Genomic DNA, 15,850 nt, shown 5'->3' on the forward strand with positions numbered 1-15,850 from the left:
CCCAGTGAGGGTTGGACTCCGCCAAGGCTGCCCTTTGTCACCGATTCTGTTCATAATTTTTATGGACAGAATTTCTAGGCGCAGCCGAGGCGTTGAGGGGGTCCGGTTTAGGGACCTCAGCATCGCGTCTCTGCTTTTTGCAGATGACGTGGTGCTGTTGGCTTCTTCAGGCCGTGATCTCCAGCTCTCGCTGGAACGGTTCCCAGCCGAGTGTGAAGCGGTCGGGATGAGGGTCAGCACCTCCAAATCCGAGTCCATGGTCCTCGATCGGAAAAGGGTGGAATGCCCTCTCCGGATCGGGGATGAGATCCTGCCCCAAGTGGAGGAGTTCAAGTATCTTGGAGTCTTGTTCACGAGTGAGGGGAGGATGGAGCGTGAGATCGACGGGCGGATCGGTGCAGCGTCGGCAGTAATGCGGACCCTGTACCGGTCCGTTGTGGTGAAGAGAGAGCTGAGCCAAAAGGCAAAGCTCTCAATTTACCGGTCGATTTACGCTCCTACCCTCACCTATGGTCACGAGCTATGGGTCGTGACCGAAAGAACGAGATCCCGGATACAAGCGGCCGAAATGAGTTTTCTCCGCAGGATGTCCGGGCTCTCCCTTAGAGATAGGGTGAGAAGCTCGGTCATCCGGGAGAGACTCGGAGTAGAGTCGCTACTCCTCCACATTGAGAGGAGCCAGATGAGGTGGCTCGGGCATCTTATCAGCATGTCCCACCGGTAGGAGACCCCGGGGATGACCCAGGACGCGCTGGAGAGACTATGTCTCTCAGCTGGCCTGGGAACGCCTTGGGATCCCGCGGGATGAGCTGGATGAAGTGCCTGGGGAGAGGGAAGTCTGGGAGTCCCTCCTAAAGCTGCTGCCCCCGCGACCCGACCCCGGATAAGCGGAAGAAGATGGATGGATGGATGGATGGATGATCATTATTATTTTAAAAACACATTTTGACACTTGCTGTCAGTTGCCGCCGGTCCATCTTTACTTGCAAGACGTTTTCTAAAAACTTGAGTATGATGGATCTGAGAAGTAGCAAGTCACTGACAGTCCTTCACACCAAGCTGCACATATTCAGTACTTCAAGTCCCTTCCATTTCCAAACCTGGCCATTGTTTACTGTGTTGCTGGAGCAATGACATTGAGCTATTCGTCATCATCACAGAAACTTAATGTGATAGATCAAAGGTGCTTATGTATGTGTGTGTGTGATAGTAAAAATGGGCCTGGTGACCTGTGCTGCTGCAAGTTGACATGCACTTTATCTGCCGGCCATCTGAGGCACACCTGAGTTGCCGATGCCTGACAACAGAATTAGCCACTAAAACAAACACTTCACGCTTTGACAGAGAAACTGGCAGTAAATCAAAGAGGCACACAGCAGAACAAGGCATCAAAAGTGATTGGTATTTCCAAGTACACAAATACAGCGTCAGCGCATGCGATCTAAATACTTTAATCCGGTGGCCAAAGGCCGTGCGGCGTTTGATTCGTGGTGGCTTTTCTTGCAAACAAAGCACTAATTACATTATGAGTAGGTGGTTGCGTTAACAAAGCTGCCTTACTCAAACGTTAAAAGCGGCATGGCATAGGCCATACAGTAATCCCTCGCTACTTCACGCTTCACCTATCGCGGCCTCGCTCTATCATGGATTACTACACCACCGATGATGGGGCTTTGTCTGCCCATATGACACTAATGGCCAATGGGAACTTGTTGATCTGTGTCCTTGCAGTAGTTTGGCTTAGCAGTTCTAACAACATTTTATCTCAGCCTCCCGCACTTTATTCACTCTGTCTGCATCAACATATCAGCAGCACCTCAGACTTGCACTTCATTACACACATACTATCACGTTTCCGCTCCTCGATTGCCAACCGGAGTAAAACTGTTTGTCTGCTTTTCACTCCTGATCGGATCGTCCTGTTTGCCCGTCATAAAATTCAAAAAAGTCTTGCACGGATGCCCTCGCGCTGGGCAGTGGGGGCGCGACAGCTGGTCAGCATGGCATGAGCAGAGCGGAGTCGTTGCACGTTTACATTGCACTGAACCGGTCAGCGAGCTCGTGTCGTGCAGGCATCTCGTATCACAGCGGGTCAGGCACACGAGAATCAGGTACCAGGCGTGCGTGTCAAAACAGACAAAACTGTGAGGACTGACGATTCTGTATTGGCGACTCGTGCCTCAGAGGTCTAGCGCGGTGGGCGCGTAATGCCATAGGCCAGCAGGGCGAGAGCGGAAAGGACAAAGGAAAAATGCACCGCCGTGCCAAAACAGTTGGGACAACGGCAGTGAGCGTAACCGCGCATGTAGAAAAAAAGCAACGTCGTCCAGGATTTGGGACAGCATTACGTGCAGGGCGTGCCTCTGAGTGCATGTGTGGATGCCCTCGCGCTGGGCTGCCGGGGTGTGTAAGCCGGTCAGCACCACAAGAGCAAAGCAGAGCCATGTCACATTTACACTTTAAAATGTTTAAAAATACAATAAATTGTTGAAAAATAAAATCATAAAAAAGTCTTCTGCGGATGCACTCGCGCTGGGCCGCGAGGGCGTGTCAGTCGGCCAGCACGCAAGAGCAGAGAGGAGCCAGACATGTTTACGCTTCAAAAAAGGTTCATAAAAGTCTTGTGTGTATATTGTAACAATATATTTACTCATTATAATTTCCTCATTTATTTAAATAAATAAGAATGTTTCTGCAGGTCAGTTTGACTTTAAAAAATTTACAAAAGTGTTTAAAAATACAAAAATTATTTAAAAAACAATAAAGTGTATAAAATTACAATAAAGTTTTATAAAAGTCTTGTGTGGATGTTGTATATATTTACTCTTATTTATTTTCTTTATTTCCCTATTTATTTAAATAAAGAATGTTTAGGAAAATCAGTTTGACTTTAAAATGTTTACTAAAGTTTTTAAGAATACAAAAAAACATTTAAAAGTACAAAATACAGTGTTTAAAAATACAATAAAATACAATAAAGGTTCATAAAAGTCTCTTATGGATTTTGTAGCGATATATTTTCTCTACATCGCGGATTTTCACTTGTCCCGGGTGGTCTTTGAAACCAATTATCCGCGATAAATGAGGGATTACTGTACTCCTTCTGGCTGACTTTGTAATTAACTCCACATTGCACTTTGCTCTTTGTGTCTCATTTACACACAGACAAGAAGCAGTTAAAAATTCTGCAAGATCATTTTTTAGTGGATGCGAACAAGTGAGTGAGTGTTTTAGGTAAGAGAACGGCAATACATCATTACACACACTCTCGCCTCAACTCATCATCAGCCAGGCTGAACGGAACCTGACAGCGAGTCAATTTCCCCAAAACTAAATCTAATCTGCGGCTGTCTCCCCTGTACTGACACCGAGCAACGGTGGAACGCCTCAAATGTCACCCATCATCGGCAGCAGATTGGCATCATCACACATCCCACACTCACACTAAGTCATCTCACTCTATAGAAGGCAAAGAGAAAAAGGTATAAAAACAAAATATTTCATAACGACGGAGGTGTAAAATAGTCTGCTGTTCACTGTTTTCACACAAACTGAGAGCAATTGGCTGGCATTTTTCACACTTAAACATCTGAAGTGTTGATTCCTTAAAGGAGGATGTATAAACATGTATAAAAACAGCTCTCAGTGGAAGACAATACCTTTCGATGCTGTTAAATCACTCACTGAGTAAAATGAGCATCAGGTTTGTAATTTCGGCAGACAGCTTATTATTAATTCGCCCAGATATATACATACACACATATACATATTATATATCATACAAAGATCATACCGTTTATGCGTGTTAAACTACACACACATGCTCTTCTTCAGTACTACCGTATTTTTCGGACTAAAAGTCGCTCGGAATATACGTCGCATTAGCCATAAAATGCACTATAAAGTGAAAAAAACTCTGGAGTATAAGTCGCATTTTGGGGAAAATGTATTCGACAAAATCCAACATCAAGAACAGACATAAACGAGCAACAGGCTAAACGATAGGTATGCTAACATGACAAACACAAACGAAGAGCTGAGAACGGACCTGACGTAACATTCAGTTATTCAAATAACTATTACATAAATAACACGTTTATAAAACTATCTGTGTCACTCCAATTCATTAAATCCATCGATCGTCCTTTATGGAAATGATGCCGCGTATGCGCTGCGCCGCGGACGTCTAAATATTCTAAATATTCCACAGACCCATATAACGATATATAAAATATATATCAAATGACTATCATAGAAACAACAATATTATCAAACCATCTGTGTCACTCCAAATCATTAAATCCATCGATCAAATTCCTCGTCCTTTGTCAACGCCGCGCGTGCGCCGCTGACATCAGCCTCGTCATTATTCCACAGATTAGTATATAACTACCGTATTTGCCGGTGTATAAGTCGACTCGGTGTATAAGTCGACCCCCTAAAATTCGACGTAAATTTACGATTTTATGATATATCCTTTGTATAAGTCGAGCTCAATTGTGGCATTATATTAAACTTCAAAATTCAATCAGAAATATGCGAAATATATTGACGAAATGTGTTCAAATTCGCGAGTTTGTAGCGAGCGATCTATACGCCATTTTAAATATTATTTACTTCATGACACTGTGATACTACGTGCCGAGAGAGACTAACAACAATGAACACTCTTAGAAACTGGTTTATTTTTAGTTAAGAAACTACAAATTATAATTATAAAGTGATTGCCGGTACATAGAGTTCAAAATTCGTCTTCATCGTCGCTATTTCCGAAAAGCTCGTTCCATTCGTTTTCGTTTAGTTTGTCGTCATAAAGGGCATCTTCTTGGTCTTCTCTATCCTGAGAGCGTTTGGCGAATATTTTCTAAGTGCCAACGTCTCTTGCGCCATAAAGAGTCCGCCCCGGCTGGTTCCCCATGTCGGCCAGAACAAGTGAAAATTCGGCCTCTTCCCCTGGAAGTCTGGCCAAATTTGGCGAATATTTTCTAAGTGCCAACGACTCAACCGCCGTAAAGTGTCCGCCTCGGCTGGTTCCCCATGTCGGCCACCACAAGTGAAAATTCAGCCTCTTCCCCTGGAAGTCTGGCCAAGTTTGGCAAATATTTTCAAAGTGCGAACGACTCAACCGCCGTAAAGTGTCCGCCTCGGCTGGTTCCCCGTGTCGGCCACCACAAGTGAAAATTCGGCCTCTTCCCCTGGAAGTCCGGCTAAGTTTGGCGAATATTTTCTAAGTGCCAAAGACTCAACCGCCGTAAAGTGTCCGCCTCGGCTGGTTCCCCGTGTCGGCCACCACAAGTGAAAATTCGGCCTCTTCCCCTGGAAGTCCTGCCAAGTTTGGCGAATATTTTCTAAGTGCCAACGACTCAACCGCCGTAAAGTGTCCGCCTCGGCTGGTTCCCCGTGTCGGCCACCACAAGTGAAAATTCGGCCTCTTCCCCTGGAAGTCCGGCCAAGTTTGGCGAATATTTTCTAAGTGCCAACGACTCAACCGCCGTAAAGTGTCCGCCTCGGCTGGTTCCTCCAGTCGGCCAGAACAAGTGAAAATTCGGCCTCTTCCCCTGGAAGTCTGGCCAAGTTTGGCGAATATTTTCTAAGTGCCAACGACATTCATTTAGACATGGCGATTGAATGTTTACGTACCGGTAGTTATTGTCGTTGCTTGACGCGCGATGACTCGCACATTCGCTCAATACCCAGTACTTCCCCCTAGCAGTCATCGTCGCTGCTTGGCTTTCGATGTCCGTTATTGAGGTGAGAATATTTGAAATTGTTGCTGAGGATGCGTGTTAATGCGACGAACGCTTTATAATGATTCAGTTTCTCGCTGTTTGATGAGCCTGACGGACGCACACCCACGCACAATGAGATGCATGAGAAATGGCCTTGGTTACCATCACATTTGAAGCGATGAATACGAAGTTAATTTTTATGACTCGGTGTATAAGTCGAGGTCGATTTTTTGCGGTCGATTTTGGATCGAAAAAGGTCGACTAATACACCGGCAAATACGGTATATTGTAGCGTTAACAAAGTACCAGGAAAGACGTAGGTTTGGTAAACAGCTCTTTATTTAACAAAACAAAAGGTGAACGAGCCAACAACTACTGAACTGTAATGATAAAAACATATACAAGTTGCTGCATGAAATAAAATATATCAACTAACTACGATGTAAACAACAATATCAACCCATCTGTGTCACTCCAAATCATTAAATCCATCGATCAAATTCCTCGTCTTTTGTCAACAACCGCTGACGTCAGCCTTGTCGTTATTCCACAGATCTAGTATATAACAATATTGTAGCGTTAACAAAGTACCAGGAAAGACACGGGTTTGGTAAACGGCTCTTTATTTAACAAAACAAGAGTTCAGCAAGCCAACAACTACTGAACTGTAATGATAAAAACATATACAAGTTGCTACACAAAATAAAATATATCAAATAACTATAACATAAATAGTTCACTGTCACACGGCCCCAGGCACCGGCGTCGACTTCCAGGCGTGTGGCAGCGTGGACTTCCATCCTCGGAGGTGGCACTTCCAGCCACGGAGGTGGAAAAGAGCTCCATAGAATAGGACCGGGCGTGCGTAAAAGCCATGTCCGAGCCCCTTCCACCATCCCCGGACAGCCACCCGGCCAAGCGCCGGCCTCCGACTTCCATCCACGGAGGTGAAAGAGAGCAACGTAGAGTAGGACTGGGCGTGCGTAAAAGCCATAATGGTTTTTCAAGCCTTCTGTGTCACTCCAAATCATTCAAGTCAAGTCAAGTTTATTTGTATAGCCCTAAATCACAAACAGTCTCAAAGGTCTTCACATAGCCAAAATTGACAATTATTCTCAAAGCATCCCCTGATCATAAGCTCCCAAAAGGGCAAGGAAAAACTCAAAAAAACCCTGCCAGGGGAAAATGAGAAACCTTGAGAAGGGACCACAGATGGAAGGATCCCCCTTTCAGGATCACCAGGTTGTAATGGATGCAGAGAGTGCACAAGTAATACATAATATGAAAATCAATGAAAAAAAAAATGGATGTCGGAGGTGCCCTCGATTGTCCTGGCAGTGTCCTCAAGGGGGCCGAGCCGCAGCTCCCCCATCCCGGACTGGTCCCTGAGAATCCAGCCAGCCGCTATCAGCTTTTGAGCCACCTAACCCCCTCCCCAGCCGGGGAGGAGGTGGGCAGAGAGAACAGAACAAACTCCGGCCAAATCGGCCATCACAAGTTAGTTAAAGGCCATCTCATAGTAATGTGTCTTTAAACGTGTCTTAAATGTTTCTACTGAGGTAGTAGTTCTAATATCCATTGGTAGGGCATTCCAAAGCTCTGGAGCCCGAATAGAGAAATTAAATCCTTCAAACTCTTCGTCCTCCGTGTCACTTACAAACAAAGCCGCTAATGATGCCGGCAGTACGTGGGGCCCTTCGTCATCTTCGTCATCCCGTGATCAAATCCTTTGTTCTTTATGTAAACAACCGCCGCTGACGTCACTTGCAGTTCAAACTACAGTAATCCCTTGCTACATCGCGGTTCGTTTATCGCGGTTTCACTTTTTCTTTTTTTTTTTTAATTTTGAAAATTTGTGAAAAAAATCACATATAAGTCGCTCCTCAGTATAAATCGCCCCGCCACCCAAACTATAAAAAAAAAAAAACGCGGCTTATAGTCCAAAAAATACAGTATTCAGCCAAATGGATTCCTGCATAGCTGTCACACATCATTACCCCTTTTCATCGTCCCCTTGCCTTTTGCTCTCTAATGCTCCCCCGTGTGTATGAGAAAAGCGTTGTCGATGAACAAACTCTCACACGGTAATGCACAAATTTAGTATGAGGGCCATTAAAAGCAACAGGGACAATTATTGAGGACATTGAGAAATAATAATGTTGCAACATTGAGGCTGTGTTCAAAAAGGGAAGATTTTCTTGATGATGAAGTTCAGATTCTTTAATGAGTGTAACAAGATGTTGGAAATCTCTGACATTAGTGCCAGCAGGATTACTAAACTCATTAAGAAGGACGATGACATCAGGGAGTGAAGGCAGGGTAAGGTGAACACTTCCTCATATAATATAAATTTGTGTAACTAGTTGTATGTAGGCGGCGCTCTGGGTAGCACATCTGCCTCACAGTTAGGAGGGTGCGGGTTCGATTCCGCCTCCGGCCCTCCCTGTGTGGAGTTTGCATTTTCTCCCCGGGCCCGCGTGGGTTTTCTCCGGGCACTCCGGTTTCCTCCCACATTCCAAAAACATGCTTGGTAGGCCGATTGAGCACTCCAAATTGTCCCTAGGTGTGAGTGCGAGTGCAAATGGTTGTTTGTCTCTGTGTGCCCTGCGATTGGCTGGCAACCGGTTCAGGGTGACCCCCGCCCACTGCCCGATGACGGCTGGGATAGGCTCCAGCACGCCCGCAACCCCCGTGGGGACTAAGCGGTTCGGAAAATTGATGGATGGATAGTTGTATGTGTCGGCGGACCACTGGCTAGCACGTCGGCCTCACAGTTAGTAGGAGGGTACAGGTTCGATTCCACCTCCGGCCCTCCCTGTGTGGAGTTTGCATGTTCTCCCCGGGCCCGCATGGGTTTTCTCCGGGCACTCCGGTTTCCTCCCACATCCCAATAAAAAACATGCTTGCTAGCCCAATTGAGCACTCCAAATTGCCCATAGGTGCAGACACTTTGTAACCAAAACAAAAATTATATGAAAATAACACAATCCTGAGAGTCTTAAGACATAAAAACAACAAACGTTACAACATGATGCTGCTCACGAGTAAAATCTTGTTTTTCGTCTCTGTGTGCCCTGCGATTGGTTGGCAACCGGTTCAGGGTATCCCCCGCCCACTGCCCAATGACTGCTGGGATAGGCTCAAGCATGCCCGTGACCCCCGTGGGGACAAGCGAAATAGAAAATGGGTGGATAGTTGTATGCATGTTAGTGTATACCAGCCATATCCAAAGTCCGGCCCGCGGGCCAAATCCGGCCCTCGGTCAGATTTCATACGGCTCGCAGCTTCGGTCTCATAATGTTTTATTTATGGTCCCCCTGCACTGTCAAACTGAATTTTAAAAAATCATGAAACTTGCTAACACATACGACAAGCTAACAGGGAGTGACCGTGCTGATAAAGTGAAGCAGCTTCAAGCTGAACTGGCATCACAACAGTGATTCTTCATGCGGGGCTGTGAGTCAAAAGTAAATATTACTAAAGCAAGCTACAAAGTGGCCACGTTAATAGCTAGACATGGCAAACCTTTTACTGAAGGAACATTTATCAAAGACTGTTTTATGAAAATGGTTTTTCACTTGTTTTTCACTTGTTTTAAGTTTTAATAATAACGGACAACTTTGCATTACTTCTAACTCCTGTTTAAAATGTTCATGAGGCAAAAATATGTTTAAACTCATGTACATTTAAGGTATTTCATACAGTTTGTTCAATGTTCTCTGACTCTTTAGATATGAATGAAAGGCAGAATTTGTGTTTTTAGAGTTGTTCACATGACTTATATTTGTTTATTTTGTCATTTGAAAAATAAAGAGAATTGTGACAATGAAAATTGTTTTATAAACTATTGGCCCCCGGGCCCCTTCACTTTATCAGATCTGGCCTTCATTGCAAAACGTTTGGATACCTCTAGTGTATACTATACATTATCCATAATTCTCATCAAATCTATATTAGTCAATCCACACATGGGTGTTATTTTTAGACATTTTTGACCAATCAAAGGGCTTGCACTCTTTGACAGTGCATGTTAATAGTTGAAAAAACATGCCATATGGAGGCAATGAAAATGTAATTTGTATATATTGAAAATATTTTTGTTGTATATTGTTAGCAAAATAACATCCCTCAAATTGCATATATGTACCCAAACAACCATACAAGGTATGTATTACCATTTGTACAGATGCGATACAAATATGTAGCATTTTTATCCAAACCACAGCCAACCCTCGTCAATAGTGTATCAATACTTTTGTCCATATTTTTATGCATTCATTTGACAAAGTCCCTTGGTTATTACAGAGCTTTGGCTTTCTAGTGTGGTAATTTGAAGTGTACCTTTCATCACTAGGGGGGCTTGAAATTATTGCACTGTGGAAAAATGTCCCACTATTGTGATTGGTTGTAATGTCAGTGAGCTGAAAACCAGTTCACACACACATAGACTAGAGACAACTTTGTTCAATGATTCATGAAATTAAAGAATTCAGCAGACTAGCGGTGAAGGGGGTAAAATACACAGAGCTCATTGTGACAATCAGTGGGTGATGTTTAATGATTTCAAAATCTATAAACTGCAGTTTGAATGTGACGCACTGTATGCAGTCAAAAAAAAAAGTTATTGATCGGGGTGTTATTGTACAGGAACTCACATACACACACATCCCCTTATTAATATAACCTTGAAATGTGAGCTGTGAGATGGAGGCAGTAACTGGAGAAGGGGGCCAAATAAGGACAGAGAGCGAAAGGGGACACGATGGTTTCGAGATTGAGGATTCTTTCAGCTGCATCAAAATATGGAAGAGAGATTGAGTTTTTACAGGAATCCTATGAATTTTCCCATAAGTCGCAACTGGTTACCCCAAGTTATTGTGAGTATGTGAGTGTGTGTGTGTGTGGGGGGGGGGAGGGGGGGGCAATCAATCAGGTTAAGTCACCACCAAATTTCAAGCAAGAGGAGTTAAGTCATTACTTGGTGAGTTGGTTAGATCAAGTCATAATATCTTGCTCAGTTACACATTGGTGATAAAAATATTTTTCCACTGATCATACAATCAAAGAAATACATGATCTCATCATTTACAGCTCTAAAAAATAAGCAACAATTTATAAGTGTGAAATGAATACACATTTAGAAGAATGTGTCGTTGTTTTTTACCTAAATTTGAAGGAGTTTGTGTGTGCTTTATCCTTCATTTTCAATCCTATCTTTTTTTACAGATTCATCAAAACAATCATCCTTGAATCCAAATGTATTTATGATTGGTGAAACTCCCTTGTCTGTGGCCCAGGCGTAATGGTGGACATCATTGCTAGGGTTGCCAAATTGGTGTGTGTAATCATGGATCAGATGTGACACACACACACACACACACACACAAAAAATCCTCCACTTTTATCTCATCTATCTAAAGGACATTCTTGGAGAAGCCTCCAGGCTTTCTAATATGCATTTTGCCAAATTCCCGTCTCATCAAATTATTCTGGTCACTATTCTTTAACAGACAATTTTGTCCACATCTACATTGGTCTTCAAGGAATTCATTGTTGGTCTTCATCTTTCCATGTTTTACGCGGCGTCAAAGCCAGAAAAAGCGCAAATCAAACAAAGCTCTGCATTCAGCGGGAAAGGTGAGCACCACTCAATGCTTCCAGTTGGTGTTACACGATACATTTTTTCCAGCAATGTCTGCAATCTCCTCTTTGTTCAGTTAACCCTGTGGCCTTCATTTGCATTTTAGAAGGAGGTCGACACTCTGTGAGGAGGGTTATCTCCTCGTTGGGGGTGGCAAAAGATGAGAAGGGGGAAGAGTTTTTATCCTGTCAGAAAGATAACACCCTGACTCAGGCTTATCAGCGGATGATGAAATCCACGCCTGAGGCGTACAGTGGATATGCGTGATTGCGCATGTGAATATACGATGTGCCATCGTGTTCACGCACCGCAACCGGCGGCAGCAACGCGACATCGGTGGGTCTGACCATGCGACCCTGAACAATACTTTATCCCCCTATATGTATTCAACAGCTTTTATTCTTTGCTCATTGCCTGACCCTCTTTGTAGAGGATTTGCATTTCACCACTTTTGAAAATGCTACAAATGCAGAGGAAGAAATCAACTTGTGTTTTGTTCTTGAGGTAATGGCTTTTAATTTGCAGGGTGCAAATGATGAAATGTACTCTTGTGTGGGAAATAGCAGTAGAGCAAAGTCAAAAGTTACCTGTCAAGCATTACGGATACATAAAGAACCCAATATGTCGAAGTACAATTTCCGAGGATGGCTATAACTTGAGCCTCACTGCTTCGGTAAAAGGACTTACACAAGTACTAACCCCTGAAACGATGTACTAATTGTCAAGCTACACACACATGAAATATGCATTGAAAACATTTAGCTGCTTTCTCAAACCATTCACACATTTTCTGTATGGTTTAGTGGACGATAAGCAAGAAATTTATGAATTTAGATTTATTAAGTTGTTACATAATGTAATATACACATTGCTTGTATTGAATTTTAAATTATTTTTTAAGACTTCAAATAAGAAATGTTTTAAGACAAATGGATGTCCTTGTACAGAAGGTTGCATCCTGACTGAATGCATTTTCAGAATATGCTTTGAAATTATGTTCTCTAAGTAGTTATCCCAATATACCTTTATTAGATAACTAAAAAAAAAAAAAAAAAAAAGCACATGCTCCAGCCATGCATGTTCCACAACATTATATTGTAGTTGGAAGCCGTGTTTGTATATACTGAGAAGTACATTATTCTCATTAGCTCAGTCGTGTAGCTACAAATGAGGCAAACAACGTAAGTTAATGTACAGCAACAATGGGGGGAAATTTTGAAAAAGTGCATCTGATGCCGACTAACCTTCTGCAGCAGCTGGGAGCCTGAGTACTTTGCAGAGATTGACTTCATCTCCCCACCAAATGCTGAAGCCCATAGCTTCACTCTGCAGGTTCAAATGTATGATTATAAAGGCATAATTTTAGAATTGAAAAAAACTTACATATCTTAGCAAATGTGATTGTTAACAAGGGTTACAAATCGTCAACTTTGTCTGACAGAAGTACCGTTACAAAAAATGGAAAGCATTTACTCACACTGACGGAGGGATGCTTTGATGGAATCCTCCAACCTCGATTATGCCGTAACTTAGAGTTGAAGAAAGTAATAAAAAACATGCGCTCCAAGCACGGACCTTGCTCCGATCAACCTTCATTTTGGTCGTTTTCGACGCACCGTGCTTGTTGGATTTACGCAGCCACGATGGACCCCCCTCCAGAGAATTAACAATGAACAAAACAAAAACAAAAATCGGGAAAATTAACCAAGCTTCCTGGCTTGATGCATGGTGAACAATATGTGTGGCGACGCGCAAACGCAGCGGGACTAGTCGAAAGTGCGACGCCGGTTCTGTCACACGACTAGGATGTGAAAGTCGAGCTTGCACATCACCGGAACGAAAAGTCCGCTGCCTTTGCGTTATTGACAGATCTGAGCAACGGAGAAGAAGAAGAATGAGGAGTGGCTTTCAGGTGGTGCCGAAAAAACGCACTCCCTCTCTTCCTCTCCCTCGCTCGCGCTCTCTCACGGCATTTTAGGATTGGCTACAGAGGATGCTGTTGTTGAATTACGCCATACTTCTGACCCAAGCGCCCCCCCCCACCCACCCACCCACACACACACACACACACACACACACACTTTCTCACGCATACACACGCGCGCGCGCACACGCTCCATCTTTATTACAGGGCTTTAATAGCTGTCCTTAAGCTTTCATGTCACATCAAGTCATGCACTATATGGCAGTTCACTGAAGCAGATTACTGACAAAGTGCTGATGAAAAAGACTGGAGTGGCTGCATATAAAAAGAGGTTTTGTATTGTTCAGCTTTCTGGTAGATGGGTGATGACATGACATTTTGTTGCACCCAAGTGCCCCTTTCGGGCGACGTGGCACTAGCAACGTGCGAGCATATGGTGGGTGAAAGATGATGAGAAGCCTTCGGGCGACGTATCCCATGTGACAGCTCGAATTTCTCTTGGAGCTGCAATGATTCTGGTAATGTTCTGTGAAGGGATCAGCAGAAGTGAATATCTGCACACTGCAGGGCCCTGTAGAGCAAGGATCATCAATTGTCCAATCCGGCCAGCGATTGGATTCCATAATTATGATGATCAGAGGAAAATATCAATAATGTTATGCTCACGGACAAATATCGTAAAGTAAAATGAAATAAAATAAGTAAAAGGGAAAAAAAACATGTCCAAATGTCGACTTTGCCTTGTGTTGTGCTCTTCTTTTTTCCCCAGCTGTTCATTAGCATCAAGGTCAACTTAAATAAAACAAAAACACACAAGGGGGAGGCTGCCTTGATAGAATGCTGATCCAATGATTTACATAGATTAATTCTCATTCATTCATGTCAAACCATATTGCAGACTTTCAACAACTTTGAAACATATTTAGGTGTACTGATTTGATCATCAGAGTGGTCATTGTGTTCATGAAGTCTTTAAAGCAGCCAATAGTTTCCTCATTGTCACTTGTTTGTGTAATTCATCAGGAGAACATTTATTGGGCTTTGCTCCCGAAGTGGATCGTGCCCTTGAACCGTCCATTTGATCTCTGATCTTGGCCAAACACCAAAGCTAGCCATGGCTGCAAGTAGTTTATTTGACAGTGAAGGTTAATTGAATCTTTTTGGGTGATTTTGGTTCTTCCACTGGGTTGAGAAATATTGCTCTAAGCATCTTTTTTGTGTTTTTAGAGGTCTCTACTTGGCTCACCTGTCCATTTCCAGTTTTTTGTCACAACCAAGTTTCATACAAGTCAAATCTAGACAATTTATTATGCCTTCAAAAAATACATGTTGTTCCGCTTGAGCTTTTCCCACTCGTGTCAAGCTGTAACGATGACACGAAAAGTTATCAATAGTACTAAACAGCAGCAACAAAATAGTTAATGCAGACATACATTAAACCCATTGACCATGTGCTGTTAATAAAACGGTATTTTATTATCGTACAAACAATATCAAGCATACATAGAAGGTTGAAATTAAATTAATTTCGCAGACAATTCATTTTGTCAGATTGGATGCATTGATTGCAGTATCCACTAGATGTCGCTATTTCCTTAAGATTGAAGCTAGCTTAAAATAGCTGCCCAAAGAATAAACACTAAACGTACAAGTGCTGGCCCACGTCTTTGTAGGACTTTAAAATGGATTTGGTTGGGGCAATACAAAGTTTAGTCATGGGAAATAAATACTTAAATGACAGCAAAAATAAATGTTCCATCAAATGGTGTGAAAGAAACCAATGTACGGGAGAGCTGTGTTGTTATTATGGGAAGCAATAACAAGCAGGCAACGTATTCATTCCCTTTGTATTTTCTTCTGTTCACAAGGAGTCCTTATTCCGCACAAATCATTTCCAGTTCCATTTTCAATTCAATTCTTTCCTTTGCCTCTCACCTCATTATTTTTGCCTCACTTATTTTTCTCCCATCCACTTTCATCTGATTATGTCACATATGAAACATCTCAAGCATTTCAATGATAACTTTGTTCTACAATGCCTACAAAAATATGTATATTTCTGAGTGTGGAGCAGCATATGCAGAACACCATGTTCCATCCATGGAATTCATATTCGCCGCTGGCCCACAGGCTTGTTGATTAGCACCTCATTTGCAATAATAACATGCCTAAGGGCTAAAATTAGGTCCTCCATGCTGGCTATGCTGATAGGGGAGCAGAAATTTGGAGTCCGCGGTTGTCGCGACTGCGGTTGTCTTGACTGCAAAGTCCAATCAAAAGTTGACTCACCAATTCCCAACAGCCATTAAAAAAAAAACGCCATTCGAGCAAAATCAGAATTGGCAGTATAACAGCAGTTAGTGTGAACGATGTTATCTTAGACAAGAGGAAGAGAGAACTTCATCCATTGTTGTTGTTGTTGTTGTTGTTGTTGTTGTTGTTTTTAATATAAAGCCGACATTTGAAATAATGTGAAGACGAACCCGAGAATCCGTCCTGGTGATCTCTTGAGCTCCCACAATGCAAAGTAGCTTATTTAGGACTCACTGATTGATG

General features: G+C 42.9%; 1 protein-coding gene across 10 annotated transcripts in view; it reads right to left on the minus strand.

Annotated features, from left to right (window-relative positions):
* cacna2d3a (calcium channel, voltage-dependent, alpha 2/delta subunit 3a) overlaps positions 1 to 13,294 on the minus strand; it is a 98,756-nt gene extending 85,462 nt beyond the window's left edge. For 5 of the 10 annotated variants that reach the window (XR_007488517.2, XR_007488518.2, XM_049754572.2 and 2 more), the window contains exons 1-2: positions 12,848 to 13,292; positions 12,615 to 12,696 (exon numbers count right to left, since the gene is read on the minus strand). Coding sequence is in view for 7 of the 10 variants with exons in the window: in XM_049754572.2 (XP_049610529.1) it covers positions 12,615 to 12,696; positions 12,848 to 12,966 (201 nt within the window). In the remaining 3 variants the exon portion in view is untranslated. Of the gene's footprint in view, positions 1 to 12,614; positions 12,697 to 12,847 lie in introns of all 10 variants that reach the window. The other 5 variants (XM_049754573.2, XM_049754575.2, XM_049754574.2 and 2 more) reach the window with 2 other exon arrangements.
* Between the last annotated feature and the right edge of the window lie 2,556 nt (positions 13,295 to 15,850).

This window comes from Syngnathus scovelli, chromosome 2 (assembly GCF_024217435.2).
Source record: "Syngnathus scovelli strain Florida chromosome 2, RoL_Ssco_1.2, whole genome shotgun sequence".
NCBI lineage: Eukaryota > Metazoa > Chordata > Actinopteri > Syngnathiformes > Syngnathidae > Syngnathus > Syngnathus scovelli.